Source organism: Ostrinia furnacalis, unplaced genomic scaffold (genome assembly GCF_004193835.3).
Source record: "Ostrinia furnacalis isolate ACB-3 unplaced genomic scaffold, ASM419383v2 OfSCF2803, whole genome shotgun sequence".
NCBI lineage: Eukaryota > Metazoa > Arthropoda > Insecta > Lepidoptera > Crambidae > Ostrinia > Ostrinia furnacalis.
The window spans coordinates 205,712-228,562 of record NW_021133042.1 but is presented as its reverse complement, the minus strand read 5'-3'; the positions used below and the strand labels follow the sequence as shown (position 1 = coordinate 228,562).

Here is a 22,851-nt window from a genome sequence, read left to right as displayed (position 1 = left end):
CGGTAGTAAAGTAAAGGACCCTGCACACTGCTTTAACGCCAAACTGTCTATGATCGATACGATGATGATACGATGTCTAATTTTTATTCCGAAATGCAACCATCACTATTTCTTGAATTCATTTTTTATCTGTGGCGTGGAAATAAACGTCAATCAAATTTTACTGTGTGTGTTGTCAAAAAAATTCGATTGTGTATTTTGGTTTTATTTTAACATCAGTCAATGGTTTCATTAATTTTAATTTTGCAGAAATAAAACCTTCATTTATTCCCCTAAACACATACTTTTCTCAAGTTGAACTGAGATTGCACACATGCTAATGGATAAGTGATTGCTGAAAAGCATTTTGCCAGGCTTGTTCTTCGACCATGAAATCGAGCAAACGAAGACTCCAGGCGCTCACAGAAGGATCCGATGGAATGCCGAATTATCTCAAGATGGAAGACTCTGAGACGTCCATTCCGCCAGTATTCAGATCTCGACTGCACGAACTGTTTTCGCAGATAGAAAAAGAATTTGACCTTCTTTACACTGAGAATCTAAATCGTAAGTCAAATAATGATAAATAATGTAGTCACTGTTTACCTTTTAGATTTTATAGACTGTGCGTTCAGTTTTTATAAACACAAATTTTATTGTTTTAGTACAAGAGAAAATAGATATATTGAGTGAGAAGTTGGAGAGAGAGAGCTATGTAGGGGACAGACAGAACTTGGATTACATTGAATTTGAAACCAGCGGAAAGAACTCCAAAGTGAAATGTGAGTATTATTCAGATAGTTGAAAACATTTCAAAATTTGTAACTCTTGGTAACTTTCTATGGTCATTATTATTGGTCTTATTTGCCTTTCATTGTACTGCTGCCGGCCTAGCTGCTAGCTGTGATGAAATTGCTTTAGGAAACCAGAAATTATTCAATTAATCACCAATGTATAGCAAGATTATAATTTTGATATTTTTAGTGTCACAAAGCAATTCTCAAAAAGTCAAAGCGAGTCACAAGCTTCGAGTGCAAACAAGCAAAATTGTATCCAGTTTCAAAGCTCCGACATACAACTGCCAGCTCGTCAGAGAGTTCACCGGACACAAGGATGGCATATGGGACGTCTCTACTGCCCGACCGGGACAGGCGCTTATTGGAACAGCATCTGCAGGTAATTAATTACATATTATTTAATTGCGATTGAACTGAATAACACTAGTTATAACACTGCCAATTAGTCATGAAGAAATATTGATTAATTTCATCAAATATTATAACTAAATTGGTTGTACAATATGTTAATATTAATTATTAATTGTATAACTTTGTTAAATAGATCACACCGCCTGTGTTTGGAGTGTGGAGTGGGGAAAATGCCTCTTACAGTACACAGGCCACCAGGGTTCTGTGAACTCAATCCGTTTTCACCCATCCCGTGACATTGCCCTCACCAGCAGTGGCGACAATACTGCTCATGTATGGCAAGCTGCTGTCAATTGGGATTTGCCGGTAATCCATTTTAAGCTTGATTATCCAAGTATTGTGTAAACTTAAGCAATCAGAAATTATGTAAATACTGCACAATAAGTAGAAAGTACAGTTAATAAGCTGCTGTATTCAGTAAGTAAATAAATACAGAATTTAAATAAACAACATTTATCTATCTGTGGTTACATACTATTATGAACTTGATTGTAACAATAACAAATCACCTCCACTTTCTTTTCAAGCGTGGTCAATCCTCCGAAGAGGAACTCGAAGGTGGTGGTGAAGAGAGCCTGGGAGAAGGTGGCGAGAGGCCAGAGGTGCTCCGCACTCCTCTCACAGAGCTGACAGGCCACCAAGGTGTGGTGGTGGCCGCCGACTGGCTCACGGGCGGCGATCACGTCATCACTGCCTCTTGGGACCGCACGGCCAACTTGTATGACGTGGAAACTGGGGACTGTTTGCAAGTTCTTACAGGTAAATAAATTGCATGAGCATGAGCACAGACCTGTGGCACAGACAAGTTCCAAAAACCGTCTTCTTTTTCATTTGTTCCAAAAACCAGCCTTGTCTTGCATAAAAAAAAACTTTGTTTATGGGCTTCTGTCCCTAATAAACACTTAGCATTATATTTTCTATTTTTCTTGACATTGATACCACTTTTAGGGTGATTAATTATGTTTGCGTCATAGATATAATGCTCGTCATTTCCGCCAAATGAAATCTCCATCATTGAAATAGTGACAAAAATTACTAGTCTAATAGCCAGGATATTATTATGAGTGCTTGACTGATCAATTTTGATAAAAAAATGCAACCATTACAAAAGCTACACTATAAATATTTATGAACCATCGAAATTATAGAAACAATCTTTTGCAACTTTAGCTTGACCTCATTAATATGTGATGTTGTGCAAACTGTATTGGCCTTTACTGGCTGTCTGTCAGTCTCCCAATAATGCCAAGATATTGAAACTACTTTCAAATATCACAAATGCTTCTTTGCTTGCTCATTTAATAATCTTTCGTAGTCTTTGCCTTACTATTGTTAAAGTTAGCCCGGTAGTGTAATCGGACACTTCGAGTTCACACTTTAGAACACACTAAGCCGTTTGACTCGGACAGAACCGACAACAATCGGAAGTCGGGCGAGTCTAGGCGAAACGAGGTAGGTACACTGTGAAGTGTGTGTCTACAGTGTAGACTAAACTATTTACTTCTGCCAACTTAGCAAGATATTATGTTCTGCATCAACCATTTGTGACTAAATTTCTTCTGTCACTTCTCAGCACCAACCCATAAAATATGTCGTATACAAATAAATATTTTGTTTTTGCCCAGGCCACGACCACGAGCTGACGCACGCGTCGGCCCACCACAGCTCGCGTCTGGTGGTCACGGCGTCTCGGGACACCACTTTCCGTCTGTGGGACTTCCGCGAGCCGATCCACTCGGTGTCCGTGTTCCAGGGACATACTGAGTAAGTATGGTTCAAGATGGGAATAAACGCTCAACAGTACATCAGACTATAATCTTCTAAATTATGTAACTCAAAGGTGACTGACATAGTGATCTATCAACGCACAGCCCAAACCACTGGACGGATCGGGCTGAAATTTGGCATGCAGGTAGATGTTATGACGTAGGCATCCGTACCACAGTGTTTAGCTTGATGTGGCGTTGTCTGTTCATATATTAACAAGCTTTATTTTGAGTATCAAGTTTTGTTTTCGAGTTTAATTTTATTTATTTATTTTATTTGGTGCACAAAACAGGGATACAACCATAACATACAAAGCGTTTAAAGCAGATTATACAGTATAACTTGTTACAGCTCCAATAACAAGTGCACACAACCACAAAACACAACATACAAATCGAGTTAACAATATACATAAATAATAAATAAATAAAAATAAATAATGTGAATATATCTTTTGTTAAATGAATAAATGTTATCTTTTCTTACAGGAGTGTAACATCAGCAGTATTTACGCGAGAAGACAAAGTCGTGTCTGGTTCTGATGATCGATCTGTGAAGGTATGAAATTAAAATTATTTATGAAAATATTAAAATCTAGTTCAGTCTAAACCACCTATATCAGTCACTAGTTGTGACCACAGTAATGTATTTGTACACTACACAGGTATGGGACGTCCGCAACATGCGCTCAGCCCTAGCCACGATCCGTTCGGACTCGTCGGTCAACCGGGTCGGCGTGAGCAGCGGCGGGCTCATTGCCATCCCGCACGACAACCGCCAAGTCCGGCTGTTTGATCTGCAAGGCCAGAGGCTGGCCAGACTTCCGCGCTCTAGCAGACAGGTTGGTAACCGGTGGTTACAGAAACGGTGAAAGTTGTAACCTGTAGTTACAGAATAGGATATGCAAGATTTATTTATTCTCATGTTCAGTAGCATTGGCATTAGGGTAGTTCTACAAATCAGGGAATTTTACGGGGCTCAACTTGCAGCTCCTTAAATTACCAATTAATAGTTCTCGTTTTAGGGTATTAATAAAGTTTAACTCACATAGTACTTGGTCACTGAATTTCAACACGTTTTAATAAAAACATCCCAGACAAAAATGGCTTCAAATGGGAAAAATTCTCATTTCCCTGTGGGGTGACATTCCAGAATTCATGATGTAAATCACAAAAAAAAATATATAAAAATATAATTAGTCAAAAATAACATTGCATTGAAAGTAACCATTAGTGTATCTTTCATTTAACCTATATGGATTATGTTTGAATTCCCTATTTACATAATTTTTTGATTGCTGAACAAAGGCGACACGAATTAAGTATCACTTCCCTGTCACCTATAAACACGTTAAAATCTGTAACAAAACAAAGGGTAAGCCACGTTGTCGTTCTCATGTATTTAAGTATGCAGTTAAGTTCGCCTAGTGAAACGTTTATTTCGCCCAAATCGTCAGTCAGTTAGACGCAGCTACGCTGTTATCATCGTCTGTCGTGTCTGGGCCAGACAACTTCTCACTCATCTGTTACGTATTTATAACAGTATTTTATATTATTTTAGGGCAATTATGAAACAATATTGTCAAACTCGCTTGCGTCCATTGAATGATAATATTAAATTTGATATGAAGTTTATATAATTCATGATTTTGGCAAAATACATCAAAAATCTCACTTTCCTGTGTATCATTTCCCTGTGTTTACGAAGAAAATGGAAAAGTTAATAACGACTAACCAGCAAAACTTACTGCCAAATAAAGGCATTTTACAAATACACTAAGTGCAGGCAATGAGGATCATTTCGATTTTTAGCTGTGAATGCAGATTTATAGGGCTAAGAAATCCTTAATACACAGTCCAAAAATTTTTGTTCTACGACAAAAATTGACGAAGTTATGGCCAAATTACTAAAAAAGTTCACTGACCGCCCGGCGCGGGACCGTTGACGTCACTGTATCCGATCCGAACGCTGCCGGCGTACTGCGTGGATAGAAAATATTTTTTTCTAGCCAAACTATCAGTTTGAGAGAAAAACTTGTAATGACATATATTCATCAGAATAAAGTAAGCTATCGATAGGTAATTTTAAAAATAGAAATTGTGAAAAATAACGCAAAAAATCCATACGCTCATACGATTCAATGGAACGCAGAGACGCGATTGGGGTCTCCGCGGTGGTATATTTGGCGATTTATTCAAATAAAGTGTTCATAAGTGTTGTNCGAATTGTTTCCAGTCGAAGAAAAGCGTCGAGGAAAGAAGAGGAAGATAATAGAAGGAGATACGAATAGTAGGGAAAAGTCAAAGAGATCAGGTGACGGAAAAAGAAGCAACCTAAATGAGTTCCATGTTCAATTGATAGTGGACCTTTATGATGCACATAAAAGTATTTTTTATTATTTTTGGAATAAAGACTATAAACTCAAATGCATATTTCAGTTAAATTTTCACTATCCTGTATATGTTCTCACTTCCCTGTCCATCGAAAATAGAAAAACCGCTATAAAATCAATATTTATCATAATTTTGTCTGGCCCGTTAAAAATTGGATATGTTGTAGTATATTCTCGGTCTTTAGTCACTGTTTATTCTGATTACTAACAAAAACTGGAGATTCATTTTATGGTCCTAAATAATTCCACCGTGAGTAGAACTACCCATTATCAAATTAGAGCTTTTTAGAACAAAAAAAGTACTAAAAAAACTCCCAAATTTTTATTTATTAAATAAATTAAAATGTGTAATTAATTATAATCTTTTTGCTTCCAGGGTCACCGCCGCATGGTGACGTCGGTTTCGTGGGCCGAAGACATATCTTCAAACATTAACTTCTTCAGCTGCGGTTTCGACCGCCGCATCCTCGGCTGGTCCATCCAGCCCTCCAAGGAGAACTGAACCTTAATCCTAGCACCCAAAGGCACGTTATCGCTAGTTAACTCTGTACAGGTATATTATCCTCGATTATTTAAACATTGTAGTCTGTAACGCGGATTGGAATTCAGCTTTTGACTTGTACTAAAGATACTATTTCTTGAAAGTATGGGTGATTGTGAAATCTATTTGGATCTTCTCTTGCTCAGACGCTTATGGATTGAATTACATAACAATTTATTTGTGTTGGAGTAGAAACGCATAATTATTATCATAATAACAATAGCGTACCACCCAGAAATGTGACACGTTGGGAGCAGTATGGTACTAGGCTTTATAATACACCAGAATCTCCCATTCTTCGGAATTGATTTTGAAATATCCGTCACTCTCACTCACCTTGGGTGCAGGTATGAGTGAGAGAAACGAAAATGGTTTTCATTCGAAAAATGTTATAAGTATACTTAGTATTGTACTGCAAATCCCAGTCGCGCAATATTGTCCCCAAATAAGTATTGTGTGTTAAAAATAAACAGAAGTTTGAGAGTATGTAGATTATTATGCAAGAATATTAAATTAACGAATATCGTATTAACAACTATATTTTAATATTGCATGCAATTTCTCATTCTCATTTTCTATGTTTCTTTAGTGTCTTTGACTATATTTCTTGCAAACAATGATTAATTATTACACCTACGAATATAAAGCACAAAGGTAACAGATTGTTGTCTACTTTAAGTATATTGTTGGTTTTTAGTAGTTTATTAATGTTCTAGATTCGTTTGTTCGTCCATGATACGGTAGTATATTTAAATTACGTGGGTTGTTGGTAATGTATTCATAATTTTAAGCACCGGACCACTGGTTTCGGTTCACTAATCATTTTATTAGATGTGATTTTATCGATTAATAAACAATATAATTATAATTGTATAGCTGGTTGGTAATTGCGTGTTTTTAATTACTGTATGCCCACTCCAAGGTGATTAAATTTTATTTCATACCTTGTTTAACTCGAACAATTTTATCGTACTATTTTTAAAGTTTTACATTTCAACTTTAATCAAGATTATGTATTGTGATCGTGAAACACTCAATTTCTTTTTACTATTTTATGGCTTATGTTGTAATTCTATTATACTGTTTAACAAAAAGAACATCTACTGTCCTAACTCTGTATCAACGTATTATTAATGTAACATATCTTTAGGAGTACCAGTGTGTTACTTAACTATGTATTAAAATCTATTGTCTAGCTAGTCAGTTCATTTCATAGGCCAAAGATAATTCCCATGCTCTTTTTAGTATTTCATGAATCTTTTTGACTGTTCAATTCAGCGTTGCCAGACGTCCTGATTTTGGCGGGACGTCCCGATTTTTAGATCAAATTTAAATGTCCCGCGCGGGACAGACTCGGTCCCGCTTTTCGGAGAGAGACACTCACTTCACCAGACTATTGTTTGAAACGCCATATTATTCTAAAGAATATTTTTTTTTATTTAGATTTGTTTTTATTTTCTTTTTTTATTCTAAAGACGAATTTAAAATACATTTTCTATGGCTACTTTGCTATCTATTGTCACGTAAACGTAATTTAAAGTCAAATAAAAAGATAAATATTTCAAAACCTTTGATTTACGTTTTTTTACTATGTCCCGCTTCTGACGGAAGAATCCCGCTATTTTCACTCAAAAAGTACCAAAGTCCCGACTTGGCGAAAAAAAAAACTGGCAACGCTGCTGTTCATGCATACATAACTAGAATCGAAAACATCACATATCAGCTAACAGATTTTGGTTTGGAAGATATGGTAATATTTATGGTATTGCTTGCTTAGCATATTTGCTGTCGAATATTAATATTTAAAACATGGTTTATTAAAATAATAAATGTAAATAGGTATTGGTTTCATTGGCTATGTTATGGTTGTGCCAAAAGATTGCTAAACATATTATGGTATGTATTAATACATGTTATTCTTATTTTAATTATGCAAAGTATTATATTGTATGTGCACAGAAAACAATTTGTTCAGAACTTTGTATAGAATTTGGAAAATTTTATGCACTAACTATGAATCCACCCTTTGTAGACTTTTTTCATCTTCTAATTTCTTAAACAGATTAAGAGCTCTTTAAGATTGGCGTTTTTTCAGTGTTCGTAAGCTTGTAGTATCACATCTTCTAAAATTACACAGTGTATTTCGCAAATGAAACATCACGAGACGCGTTGTGCGATCGAACTTTCAGTACGTGTGTGCCTCCTACATGTACGTAAGTACGCGAGCCACATAGGAGCCTTCGCGTGAATCAGTATTTTTTTACTATAACATATTCCTTTGGATTATTTGCACAGAAAGAACGCTAATCCGAAAGAGCCTTTAAGTTCGTCCCCAGTTCTCATATGAATAAGGATTTTAGACACACTTTTTTAGGTTCTAGTCACGTATTTTGTTTTCAGATGTCTTTTTTTAGATTTTCTTGATCAAGTTTGTCCATTCCAAATGCTGTGTCATCCATATCCTTAAAAGTTTTTCGGCTTATATTATTTAATCATAGCAAAGTTTACACAATAATTGAGTAAATTGTTTTATTTAAATTGTATAATATCAAAGATCTATAGATACTTATTTTACTATAAAATTATCATATTACTAGTATTGTGGTGTCCGTATCCATGTAGTGTAATAAACATGTTTAATAAATATCTATGCATATATTTATGTATAAGTGATGAATGATAATAATTATAATGGAACTATCACTCGTTGAATACCTTCTAAAATGATCTGAATATTTTTGTTATGCCGATTATGGTATGAAATATATGAATGGTAAAAAATATTATGGCTTTATTCTTTGAAACCTTTAAGTACCTACGTAACCTTTTTAATTATTTGATTAATTATGTAGGCTCGTAATAGCAGTAATTACAAATAGCGGTTGTTCCGCCCCTGCTGTGTTATTTACAACATTACACATAGGGGAATAATGTTACATCTCATGATCTCACAGATATTTTACACACAAAAATAATGTATAATGTATAATAACTAATATCTCTACAAGTACCTAAAATCTGTTACAAACCAACGCCATCTACACTCAACATCAAATAAACCGCACATTTCGCGACGCGAACTTTAAAGATTTTCTTCTGACACAATAATGGTGCCCCAACAATATTGGTGTTATTTGAAAGCCCAATAAATATCCTTAAAGAAAAACACATTTAATCTAAATAAATGATTAACATATATCTACCATAAATGTGATTTGAAAAAAGACCTCACTTTGGGCTTACCTCTGGGATCAATTAGACCAATTTTTATGGTTATAAAACCAAATAATGATCTCACGTGTCCTGTTTAACAGATGGATAGCGAAGCGATTAATCCCAACTTAACAGTTTTATAGCCATAAAAGTTGGCTCAAGCGTAACTACCTATTTTTTGAAGAAGTGACTCTGGATCCTTCTAACGACACATTTTTGGGGTAAAAACCTTTCCTTTAATGAAATGAAGTTTAAAACTAGGCTTTTAAATGGTGCCAATATTGGTGGGAAGTGGGGATGCATACGTTTGAAAGTGCTTGTCGCGAGAGGTGCGATTTATTTGATGTCGAGTGTAGTTTTCTTTTTTTTTTTATGGCAATCCGCGCAGTATGCGCCGTGCCAGAGTCATGAAGCTTAGCTTCATGGCCAGCCAGAGTCGAGTAAAACGGGGAAACGGGGAGATTAAAATATTTTCGGCAACGGATTTAAATTTAGGAAATTAGGATCAGGAGAGGACATAGGATATAGGTAACTACTACTAGTACTAAATACATAACGACTAAAATATTAAATACAAGAACAACAGGTTTATAGTAGTAACTGGTACCTAGTTACATAATTTTTCTAGCTATATTAGGGTTCCGTACAGTGGCGGCGTAGTATGAGTTGACACCGTAGATATTGACACCCGAGGCGGGGGTAACGCACCATTTCTCTATGTAACGCACCCCAGAATGGTTGGTGCCCCCCAGGATTTTGGCGTAACCGATTCGAAGATGAAAGATAAATAATGAGGGCTATCGTTTTTATACTTAACAGTTGGCACCTCTGGCGATTGACAGGACCTTACTCTACAGTGGCGCCATCTTGATGAGTGCAAATGCGATAGTCCTCCTATCACTTTAGCGCTCACCAGTTGGTGCCACTGTCTTCGCTAGTAGTAAGTGACAGGACCTTACTCTACAGTGGCGCTAACTGGTGAGCGCTAAAACGATAGCCCTCATTATCCTTGGACATTTTTCGTCCTTGCCATACAGATGCGCCAGTGAGTAGTAATCTGCAAAACTGTTGTCACCCCCTGATGCATGGCCGCTACTGGCTCCGTACTACCCTACCCATTACCCATTTACCTATCATACCATTATTATAATACTGTCTGTATTCTCGTGAAACCGTGATAGCTAGCCTTTTTTTATGCAGGACAAGGCAGGTATTTGACCGCAATTGTACCTGGTGTAAAGTAAGAACAGTCCTAGGATGCTGGATGGTACATATTATCTGCCCTGTAAATGCCTATCCACTCTCGCCTTGAAAAGGCCTGGATTATAGACTAGTGTTTAGGTTAGGTACGGTTAATGTGATAAATTGAAAATTATTAATAATAACCGGTTATTATGAATAATTACCGACAGTCGCGGTAAAAGTGATAAATTAATCACATTTAACAGTGATTATTTCATAAATCAACCTTAGTACTAACAAATTTCATAAAAGAGAACAACATCTTGTGTACGTGCACGTGTACAGCCAAATTTTTGAACGTTTTGATATCATATATTAATATAATTTGGCATAATGAGTTTGGAATGTTTCTTGCATAACATAATATTACTTTTCCATGATGCCTATAACATAATATTTTAATTTAAAGTGAAAAATAGGTTAAGGTGCGGCGGGGGTGGCCCTTGGGCCACCCCTAACCCTAAGCCGCCTATTTAGTTTTATACACACATAAATGACCCCATATTAATCACATTTACCAAATCATGTGGTAATTATTCATCATAATCGGCGATTATTCATAATTTTCACATTTATCACTTTGACCGTAACATATTTAAGACTGATGATTTATTTCTGATGCCGCTTTATTTAGCAACAAAAACTAAAAACAGAATAAAAGAAATATTTAAGTGGGGGCGGGGCTTCGGCACAGCTCCGGGCTCCCATACACAGCAAACCCAGTGTTGCCAGTCGGGTCTAGTCAGAAATTACCAGAAATATAAAAAAAAAGTAACCTTTTTGAATAAAAAGTAACCTTCATACGGGGGGAGGGGGGGGGGGGGTGCGGAGCGATGATTGTGTAAGAGGTTGTTCATGGATGGAAAATGAATACAATTGATCATCTAAATTCGAAAAGTGACCAGTCGTATAAAAACGTTTCATGGATTTGCGTTTTATTATTATTTTTTAACAAATAATAAATCAAATTCAAGTTTAAATGCACTTTATGACATAATTTTTAAATTGTCACTATTAATATTTTTTACTGAATAACCTGTAAAGTTAATTCTACAATTTCTGAAAAATCACCTAAAAGTAACCTTTTCATTAGTGTAACCTAAAAGTAACCACTGCAGTTCAAAAGTAACCTAAAAGGTTACAAAAGTAACCTTCTGGCAACACTGAGCAAACCTGACTTTTTTGCTCGAAAATATAGATGACCCAGGCTGAACTGTCCCACCAAACTCAATGACAGGGGGGCGCTACCATCGTTCAACTATATGGTTTCCAACATGGCAAAAATCGGAACCAGCGATCCGGTATTGACGGTGGCGCCCCACTGTCAATGTCATGCATAGGACAGTTCAGTATTTTGGAACTATATTATCTTTAGGTACAGAATAGTAAATTTTTAAATGATGTATCGTACGGAACCCTTGGTGAGTGAGTCCGGCTCGCGCTTGTATTTAATTTTTGTATTATTTTTTATTTAAAAAATGTGTTTTCATATTTTTACTCCCACATCCACATTATTTACGCGATTATGAAGGTCGAAGAACACTTATCTACTCGGAAGGGGTTAAATAAAGAATTTATTCCGAATAATTGAATACCATTACGATAAATACGATTAATTGACAGTTAAAAAATTTTTTTATCCATCTCTAGTGATATTGATTTTAGTCCCTCCCTTGCCTTCCATTTTTCTTCGGGAATTTCGGATTGGTTGAATTTGTGATTTGTTTGTTTTTGCAGTTGCAGCAAAATTTTGTAGGTACCTACTTGTAATGTGTAATTCGTTACATGGATTAGATACATAGTTTTGGGGAAAAGGATAGGTATCCAACACAATGGACGAGCTACGTGCGTTTTTCAACAACCCATGCCCGTCGAGCGCCCAAGTTACCAAACTTCGTGGTCCTCTTACAAACGGCATGAGGATCACCAAGGAAGATACAACAAACCTCATGAATCGCCGTGAAGATCATCGGCATTCAATAGTACCAAGCGGTACAGATTACGCCCGCGAAGTCAAAGAGAGGGAAACAAACATGTATTTACGGGTATGTAACTTGTATCGCTTTTTTATTTGCCGGCACTTTAAGCGAATTCCGGTTAGGGTGTAGCAAAGGGAGAGTCCGAGACATAGCCGAATTTTCGAGCGTAATTTGTATGGCGCCGACACACGGTNCGCAATTACCCTACTTAAAATATGACATGTTGCCACTTGTCTAGGGGTCAGATCCGACCGCACCATGAATTTAAAAGCAACGATATTCTCTCCAATGTGTTTTACCAGGTAGATTTAAAAAGTAGGCTTCGAATAAGGTAAGTGTTTAATAAACGTTTTATTTTCATGTAAAACGTCGCTAATAAACAGTACCGTTACCTATTCGAAGCATTTTATAATGAGAGATCGTGTCTATTATCTCCAGGTGGCGCTGTGTAATCGCCAATGTGATCAATTTAAGAATAAGACATTGATCAGTGAGAAATGTTATGAATTAGTTAGAACCTAAATAAAATTGTTGAATATTTAGGTGGATACGCCTATCTGTCTACCGAGTGGTAATGTAGGTACTGTGTGCCTAGGTATATTATAATATTTTACAGAATGCAACCTGCATCTGCATCTCCAAAGAGTCTGTCTGCTGAGCTTAGATGACGATGATTTACATTGTTCGAGTAAAAGCACGAGCACCACACGTATCGAGGGTTCTACTAAACTGACTGTATCGAAAGGTTTGCAAGCTACTCGCTAGATGGCATAATCTTCTCGAATTTAGTCCCAAAACTTGTCATAGAGGGCATTAGTAGGTTTGTAGGTCGGTTTTCAGCTCCTGAAAGTTGCCTACTTCATCCATCCCTTCATATCTCGTAATAGCACAGTAATAGATTGAAGTTATTTGTTCATTTGAATGTTACGAAAGTTCCGTTTTGAGAATTTAAAGAAATCATTTTTTTAAATTAATATTTTTGGATTGTTAGTCAAGTATTGAGGTTAATGATGCCTTAATGAAGTTGAAAACGATTTTTAACTACGAATGTGCTGAATAAACAAGATTCCTGATATTAAAATAGGTAGCGGACCAGCAAAATATTACGTACCTAACTATGTAGAGCAGTGGTTCCCAAAGTTGTCTGGGCTACGACGACTCATCTACACTAAATTATAAAGAGGAAAACTTTGTTTGTTTGTTTGGTTGTAATGAATAGGCTCAAAAACTACTGGACTGTTTTTAAAAATTCTTTCGCCATTCGAAAGCTACTTTATCCATGAGTAACATAGGCTAAATTTTATTTTGGAAAAAATAGGGTTCCGTAAAATATGTAGATAATGTAGTCCACGCGCGCGAAGCCGCGAGCGGAAAGCTAGTCTAATATAAGTTCTCAAACTTGGGACCCACCTATAGGAAATTTCGCCCGCTGCCCAGCGCGGCAGCGGTTGGATGGGTAGGGTGGTGTGTCGTTCTACAGGGCGCGAGTCGCGACCCAATACTATGTCGCGACCCATAGTTTGGGAAACCCTGGTCTAACCTACACCATCCAGTGTGGAGAGTGTAGGCCAAATCCTCCATTTGGCTCTGGTGAAATAAGGAGAGTGGTGCTCCTTCAGTAGGTACAGATTAAATGACCTGATGATGATGATGATGATATTGAAGAAAAAAAATATTGTAGCTAGGTAAATTACTTTTGTCTATAGATTTATAATATAGGTACAAATTCGGGGCGGCTAGCTTAAGTAGTTAAGTACTTATTTATGTAGCTCCCGTATGCAACGCTTGAACCTATGCGTTTGTAAATTAGGACACAGCTAGGTGAGTTTCTGCAAGAACCTAATTTAGTCTTATTTATGCGAGTGAGCAGAGCGGAGGGGTTATGTGAAGATTATACGGATCAAGAATAGAACCCTTACTTAATTACATACCCATCCCCAGGGCCGGATTAACCATCTCGGGGCCCCTAGGCACAGCTCGTTTCGGGCCCCCCTTTTTTGTCGCGGAGGAAATGCTTTGCGCATCATCAGCACTCCCGGGGGACAGGGTGGTGTGTTGGATCCAGGCACCCTAAAAGGGCGCTGCTCCGTCCTGAAAAGGACGGGGTATACCCACTAAAACCTCCGCGGCGTTCCGTCATCGCCCAAATGGGGGTGTCGCGGGTATCCGGCCGTAGCCTTAGACTTCCGCGACACCTCCGGCGACAGCTCACCTACACGGCGGACCCTACACGCCCCCCTTGTGGGAGTCCGACGGGAATGGCCCGAAACGCCAAGCCGTTCCCGTCAGACGGAGGTGACAAGGGTGCCCTCGCACCACGGCCTACTGTCCGCCACCTGGGGGGAGAGTAGAACGGTCGTACAACCGCCTTCTCCACCCCCTTTTCCGCCTGCGGAGCGATGACGCGAGAGGATCGTTCTCCCGCTCGCACTCCGCTGCTTCCTTCTGAAGGAAGACCTCTTCGCAAAAGGAGGCGATCGCCTTCCAGCATCCTTCAATTCCCAGCATGGCGTTGACCAGGCCCGAAAGTGAAAGATCCCGGCCCACGACCGCAGTGAAGACACGGCGCTGCTCCTCCCAGCCTATGTAGACCGCGAGGGTGTGCTGAACCGTGTCATCCGCTGCGCGCCGCATTTGTGGCACAGCGGGGATTCCTCTCGCTCGATCCTATGCAGGTACGAACCGAAGCAGCCATGCCCGGTCAGCACCTGCGCCAGACGTGAGGAACCCGTGCGGTCGTTCCAACCATTGGTACATAACAGGACCAAAGTCATGTCTTCCTTCCTCCTTCCCCGTATTGCCCGGCCCCGGCCGTGCGCTTTCCACGCGCCTTCTGGTCTGCCATCCAGTGATAGATGACAGACAAGACCCCAGCTTCTAGCTCCCAAGGAGGAGTACCAGCGAGGACGCACGCCGCAGCGTGTTCTACCGTGCGCTAGGTCCTTGCGACTTTCTGGGCTATGGCCCGCCCGCTGGGACCTGCGCAGAAGGGCATCATTCTCCCTCTTGTTGAGTGCGTCCGCCCAGATTGGGGCGCCATACAGCGCCATGCTCCTCAGAACGCCGGCATTAAGTCGACAACATCTCGTTTGTGGCACTCCCAAATTCGGGAGGAGCCACCTCAGTGCGCCGGCTGCCTTGAGGAGGCGTGGCGCTAGTCCGTTGAAGTGAGGCCCAGATATTTCATCTGGTCTTTTACGTCAATCCTAACGTCCTCAACCACAATGTGGACGTCGGGAGGGGCGCGCTGGCGAGGCCCCGGAAAGAAGAGGGCCTCAGTCTTCTCCAGCGCGACTTTCAGGCCGTGGCGTTGTATTCTGCGAGCGACTACTTAATGTGCCACCCGCCGACTCCCGCCGTGCCGCGGCCCCAAACGTCTTCCCCGGGCAGTGACCAGAGAGTGTCATCCGCATATGACACTCATGCCCGCGAGAAGGACGCCCCGGAGGAGCCAGTTGAAGCCTAGGTTCCACAAGAGTGGACCGAGCACCGAACCCTGCGGTACCCCGCAGGCTACACCGCGCCGTTTGAGCTGGTCGTCTCTGTTAACATACAGGACTTCGCGGTCGAAGGTACTGAGGCACTCTATGATGTTGAAGTGCCCCGAGTATGGTGGAATGAGGGATGGTATTGAAAGCGTTGGCTATATCGAATGATACAGCCAACACAACCTCACCTCTCTCCCTAGCCTCCGCAGTAAGACTTTTTAGCCTATCATGTAAACTAAAGCAGTAATGCCAACGTTACGAAAATTAGGTTCCACAATATCGAAATATGACGATTGAATGTGTAAACCAAAATAAGGCGAAGTTTTGAGGTGGTTTGAGTTTTGTTGCATAAAAATAATCTTTAATTATTATTTATTTCATTTTATAATCGGGAGTGCTGGGCCCCTGGTCATAGTGGGCCCCTAGGCACTGGCCTAAAGTGCCTTATGGATAATACGGCACTGCCCATCCCTTAATAAGAATGCTTGCTTAATTACGTTAGCGCGGCGGAGGTCGCGTACACTCGCTGGAAATACCTACCTACACAACATTTTTAAATCGCAGTTATAATCCACTAGTAGTAGGTATTGTACCTACTTAAGCTAATTATGTGTCTGCTAATGAAAAATTAAGAGAGTGTGTACCTATGTATAATGTACTATGTTGGACTAATGATAAGATTCGTGTAGATTTTTGGGTGGAAAAATTGCTTAAAAGTGAAGAGGACTCTTCGAAACATAACAGAATTCCAGAAATTCTATATCAAATTGTCCCAAAAATATTCCCTCTTAGGATTTAGGTATATGACTTAAGTATAACGTTCTCAGAATTTCGCCTAAGTTTTTCACTATTCCTTTTTTTTGCGTGCACTTCCAAACAAGCCATTCGTATTTTAATTATTATTTTGAGATGTGATGAAGAAAACGCCTGGAATAAAAATATTTACGAGTATTTTTTTTATCTCGCTATCTAGAAAAGTACCTATTGTTTGAATAAATTCTCAGTATGCGAAAATAAAATTATGAAATGTCTACGAACTGGTAGAATTGGATATAAAAATGTGTGCTTTGCGGCCTTTTATATTGAAAACTAGCGGNAGCAGTTTAGATTTTTCTTATAAAAAGATTTTCCCGCTAATTCCCGGTCCCGTGGGAATTCCTAAGTATCCTATAACCTGCCCAGGAGTATGAAGAATAATTGTACCAAGTCTCGTTAAAATCAGTTTTTGTTTCTATAAGGAACATACAGACAGACAGACAGACAGACAGACAGACGGACAAAAATTTTACTGATTGCATTTTTGGCATCAGTATCGATCACTAATCACCCCCTGATAGTTATTTTGAAAATATATTTCATGTACAGAATAATTCTGTCAATTATTGACCTCTGTACAGATTTATTATAAGTATAGATAAGAATCGTATTGTTTCACTTTTATTGAACTTAAGAAAAGGAAAAATATGAGCTCAATTCATGCCAAAAATCCTGTATTAATCGGTGTATCTTTATTGGAGCAGATAATATTATAGACACGATTGGTCGCCCCCGAACGAAGGGATTCACGATATTGCTACTGGGGATAGGGCTGCCTGATAACTGCTGTAACCGGAATACAAACTTCAAGACCCCGGATTATTTAGAAAAGAATCCAGATTTTTCTCGACCATCCTTCCTCGACCCAACTTTTCAGCTACATTAACCCACAGAATAATTGCTCAAAGTGGGTCGCCATTTTTAACCCTTTTCGAAAGATTGAGGACATTTCAAATTTCGACAAGTCCCGAACAACGGCGGGCTGATGGCAGCCCTAGCTGGAGAGCACTCCAGCGCTTCAATAAGCCCCAGTCGAAACAAACCGGGCCACACGTGTTTTTGGTATTCCGTCAATGATGTTTTATGCATTGGAAGTTGATTTGGAAGTTTACGTATGGAGAAATACCTATTACTTATACCTACATACTACTCTGTATGTAGGTATAAGTCATAGGTATTTCTCTTAATAGCGAGAACATTAGCTATAAAGAATCCAATAAAACGGAATAGAGTTACGTAAAATGGAGTCATAGGTTTCTCACTTAACAGCGAACTCTCTGGTTATTACAATACAGCGTCAATGTAATTAAACTAAAGATATTTAGCTTAAATAGCAAAACTTATTACCCAGCCCAAGTCCTAATCCGGTAAGTCATTACATTAGACCACCAGCCCCGACCCAAAATGTATACAGCCACTTTAAATGTACCGACATTGTGAAGCTGTGAGAGATTACATGAACAAGAGACTGCAATACTATTTATGTATGTTTATCTAGACAATTTTATGTAGCTTACTATTTTATTTATTTTACCAATGGTCCGTGACCCTCACTCGGCTTGGGGCACACTGAAAACCAGCGCTGTGGCCTTCGTCACCGTGGGCCACGGCATATGCTGAGTGGGGTCCCGTTGCAGTGGGCATCTTGTTGGTGAATGCTCAGTGTGGCACTGCTCAGTTTACTCTTGTTTTTATTTTTTTTTCTTCTTCCATTATTATGTGCCACTGTCATGTCTATATAATTTCCTGTATTTGTGTGATGTCCATTGTAATAAATGTATCTTTCTTTCTTTCAATAACGAGCGTTAAAATGGCATGTTCTTGATGTGTAAAGAAAGGAGGAAGAAAAAGGGGTCATGGAATACATTATAAATAATAGAACACAATGTTTTTTTTTTATTAAATGAAAATCGCATTTGTGATGTCAAAACACTAAAATATCTCGACGGCCACGGTTTATTCTCAATCTTTTCAGTGTAAGAGTGAAAGAGAGATGGGGAAACGATAAAGGTTTTTTGAAAAAAGTGCAAATGATCAGGAATAGGGTTGCCAAGTCCAAAAACACAAAAGCCGGACTCTGTGCTTCATTCGGACATTTTACCCTAAAAGCCGGACATGCGACAATTAGTGAGCTCACCAGTGAGTACTATCATCATCGGTTGCCTAACGTCCTGATGCGTGCGTGCCTTATTCTGTGGCTCGACTTTCGCCTGGCGCGGCAGCCAAATAAAAAGCCTAACAAAAGCCGGACAGGCCGGACATCGGTTATTTTGGCCGGACACGCAATCAAAAAGCCTAACTATGTCCGGCTTTATCCGGACGCCTGGCAACCCTAATCAGGAAGATTGACTGAGACGTCCGAACACAAAGGGAAGATAGGACGAACTCACAAACGATGGTCAGACAAACTGTAGCAAAGCAACCCCTTTAGTTAGCGATTGCTAGAAATAGATATCGAGTACTGGAGATAGCCTTTGAATGAAAAGGACACAGAACTAACATGTACCTACAGTTTCTTGATAGTGGACTAGGCAGAATAACAAAAACTATATTATGTTACGGTAAACGTGATAAATTAAAAAATATTAATAGGTACTTAATTACCGGTTATTATGAATAATTATCTTACCTACCTCATGATTTGGTGAATGTGATTATGAAATCATTTACGGATGTATCAAACTAAATAAGCCGCTAAAGATGTGTCGTTATCGGTTTCTGATATCATCATCATTTCAGCCATAGGACATCCACTGCTGGACATAGGCCTCCCCTAATAATTTCCATAATGAACGGTTGGTAGCGACTTGCATACTTATTTTAAAACGTGTAGGTATCAAATGTACTTAATTTTACCAAAACATTTCTCTAAGTTAAAATATCAGTTTAATTCTACGAAATTCGTGTATTTATCTGGCCTTGGCCCGATTCTATTGGGTGTATTTGTAGCTCCTAGGCCACAACGTCCATCTATTGTTTGCAGACGAATCATAGTAAATTATGGACGGTCACGCAATGCGTTTGGGAGAGAACACGATTGTCCTTTTCTATTATATCTTTGTAGGAAGCTTATCCATTAGTCACTATTAAAATTATCTTTTTAGTTAAAAGGAAAACTTTAGAAATCACACAATCAATTATAAAAGGGACAATATTATTTGATCCTCTAAAAACTAATTGATCTTTTTTGTATGTGCACTTTTAAAAATAAATGATGTTTTTTATTATATTTTATCTTTATATTAATTATTGGGTCTATATTAGTTGATCTACGGATAAATTATGAATGATCTTCATTAAAGGTAACATAATATTTATGTTTAGTATACTCTTTTAATATTTGGTAAACAAAAATAATATTTGATCCTCTTTTTTAGTTATTGATCTTTAATTTTGTTAATTTGATGATTTTTATATCAAGTTTGCCTTTTATTATTGATCACCTAATAAATACATTTCGATCTATGTATAACTTAACTTTAAAATATATTTGATCTAACAAAAAATATTATTGGTTAATATTTTTAATTAAAAAATATCTTTTAATTTACGCGGTACTTTGTGGTTGAGTAACAATCGTCCGTCATTGGTTACTGAGTTGGCCAAGGGCTTAGCGGCCAATAAGCAAGCAGAATAGTACATTGCCCTGTTTGTTTAAATTACAAGCTTTGCTTAGTTCGGGACTAGAGGCGCTATGTAAAATAATTTCTTACTTCTGACATCCCTGAACCCGACATCATAATTTTTACCTCTTTATTTTTTTCAAATCGCAAGGTTGATTTTCTCTTAGTATAGGTGCCGATCTCGACCGTGATCAGTGACCATAAAGTCATCTGTCAACGGGTCGATTAGACACGATAAAAGCACTAAACGATATTTGTTTACTTTTAGTGCGACATCGGGTCGTAAGGACCTGATAAGTTGTTTTTTTTCCAAATATTTAAACAATTGCAAAACAATATTTATTTATCTAACGTACTACTGAAAAGACCGAATATTATATCCACCCCGCACCAACGCATCCAGCATCTAAGGTCAACTCGACCCGATAACGCAGTGTGAACGTGTTAAGTATGCTTTTTTAATAAAAAAAAATCTTTGAACATCAAAGTACCATAACATAATTATTTTGAAGATTATTTGATAGACAAAAAATAATTTATACAAATCGAATTATTTAAAAAAGTATCACAATATTGAACATTTGGTGCTCATTTCTTTTATTTTTGAGGACCAACAAGTAACGATCAGATATAATTTTTACATCTCAATTTTTTTTGCGTAGTTCAAAAGAGGTTAAAATATCGATCGATTTTATTTATTTTATGTCTCAAAGAAAGAGGATCAATCATTAAGATAGACGACCAAATAGATTTTTTTATTTACCGTTTTTGCTAATTTAAAAAGATCATTTAAATACATGCCATTATAAAATACTAGGTTTCCGACCGCGACTTCGCCCGCGTGGAATTTTGTCTGTCACAGAAAAACTTTATCGCGCGCGTCTCTGTTTCAAAAACCGGGATAAAAATCCTTTCCCGGGAATCAAACTATCTCTATGCCATTCATCAAAATCGGTTCAGTGGTTTAAGCGTGAAAGCGAGACAGACATCCAGACATCTAAACTTTCGCATTTATAACATTAGTAAAGTAAGATTTAATAAAATACGAGTAAACCCGTTATGCAAACCAACGTAATCAACAGAGAAACAAGACGGCTAACACCTTTGCTAGGCTAATCTGGCACCAGTGTGATATTTATAACGGGTTTAAAAAGTTGCACAGTTGTATTATAATTCTGTCGCCAACATAACGTATACAACAAAGTGGATTTTCTGTTGTGTTGTAAATCAGTTTAAACTATCTCTCTCGGATACTCTCTCCGGACTCTTATAACTTTGAGCCCGGCTCCGTTATATTAATCATGTGAGTAAGAACTTATTGAAATTTACAGTTTGTATCCCAGATGGCCGGTAAAGATAACTTGGAAGTTTATTTTGTAAATGGGAGGGATGTAGGTTGAAACATGAAAGTGGAGGCTTGTAGATCGGATGTAGAATTAGAATGTTTGTTAGTTTTAAAAACTGTTTTATTAATCCAGGGTTGTTATGGATATGAAGTTTCGGTTATGGATACGGTTACGGATATTAGAATAATATTAGGTATACCGATTTCGGTTACGGTAACGGATATGAAAACATTTCGGATTATCTGAAAGTTTTGGATGATTTCGGTAACGGATATTAGAATTTTAAAAATGTAAAACTCAAATAGCAAGACGCTGCGCGACCCATATAGCCACTTTATGTACTATGACGGCACCTAGGTATGATAATGGTAAAACAGGCGGGGATTTTATTTCGGATATCCGATAGTTTCGGTTACGGTTACGGATATCCATAACATCCCTGTTAACAAGTCACTCACACTGATACTAGAGGTAGATGAGCCTCGACGCATCGTACAAATCTATTAAGTAAGTCCATTTTTAAAAATAACTAAAATCAGATTTTTTCAAAACTTATGAAACTCTTCTATGGAATTATTTTGAGATATTGCTAATTTTGAGACAACCTGTATAGTCACATGTGCTGTCGACTGTAGATACACATTATCATGCACATATTTGCCAGAATAAGCCGAAGTTGAAAATAATAAAGCGCAAATAATGCATGAAAAACCAATCTGCGGATTAACATTTCTTTTTAAAGCGAGTTTCACGTTTATTATATTTAAATTACAGTGGCTGAAAATTCACACAAGCACGCCCAGGGGATGTTTCGACATAGTACACACGGTGCGACCAATTTCGGTCGATTAACTCCCACAATGTACAATGATTTCAGTAACGACGTCTAACCCTACATTTATGAGCTAAAAAATAAGAATTAATTTCATAACAAAAAGATCACCCGGTATTTTTAGATTTAGTAAAATAGTCTAAAAATTCAGCTTTGTATTTAGCATTTAAAGCTACCTGATATTAGTAGCTTAGCTACCATTTGAATTATGAATATTTAATAAAGCGGTCTGTCTAGCCAGTGTGGGCAGCCTCGACATAAGTAGCTAATCCTCCATTTTGCCTGTGGTCCCTGTTTTAACACTTTAGAAAGGCTCCTGCAATGGAGAATATGTACTTATAATGATGATGCTGCAAAGCCGTAATCCCCTACTTACTAGTACTTTTTCTAGGGTAGTCTAGTTCATAAACAGCATATTCTCATTG

General features: G+C 38.1%; 1 protein-coding gene across 2 annotated transcripts; it reads left to right on the top strand.

The window, feature by feature from the left end:
* The first annotated feature begins 169 nt into the window (after nucleotides 1-169).
* Nucleotides 170-8,668, top strand: Wdr37 (WD repeat domain 37). Of its 2 annotated transcripts, none has more exons than XM_028309555.1 (11): nucleotides 170-546; nucleotides 645-761; nucleotides 964-1,155; nucleotides 1,321-1,493; nucleotides 1,715-1,946; nucleotides 2,813-2,951; nucleotides 3,443-3,512; nucleotides 3,619-3,795; nucleotides 5,723-7,152; nucleotides 7,567-8,052; nucleotides 8,086-8,668. In XM_028309555.1, exons 1-9 carry the CDS (start codon nucleotides 369-371, stop codon nucleotides 5,846-5,848), a joined length of 1,404 nt encoding a protein of 467 aa, XP_028165356.1. In that variant the 5' UTR covers nucleotides 170-368; the 3' UTR covers nucleotides 5,849-7,152; nucleotides 7,567-8,052; nucleotides 8,086-8,668. The 2 variants fall into 2 exon arrangements, with proteins under 2 accessions (XP_028165356.1, XP_028165354.1); XM_028309553.1 differs by having other exon boundaries at nucleotides 173-546; nucleotides 7,567-7,848; nucleotides 8,126-8,668.
* The last annotated feature ends 14,183 nt before the right edge of the window (nucleotides 8,669-22,851 follow it).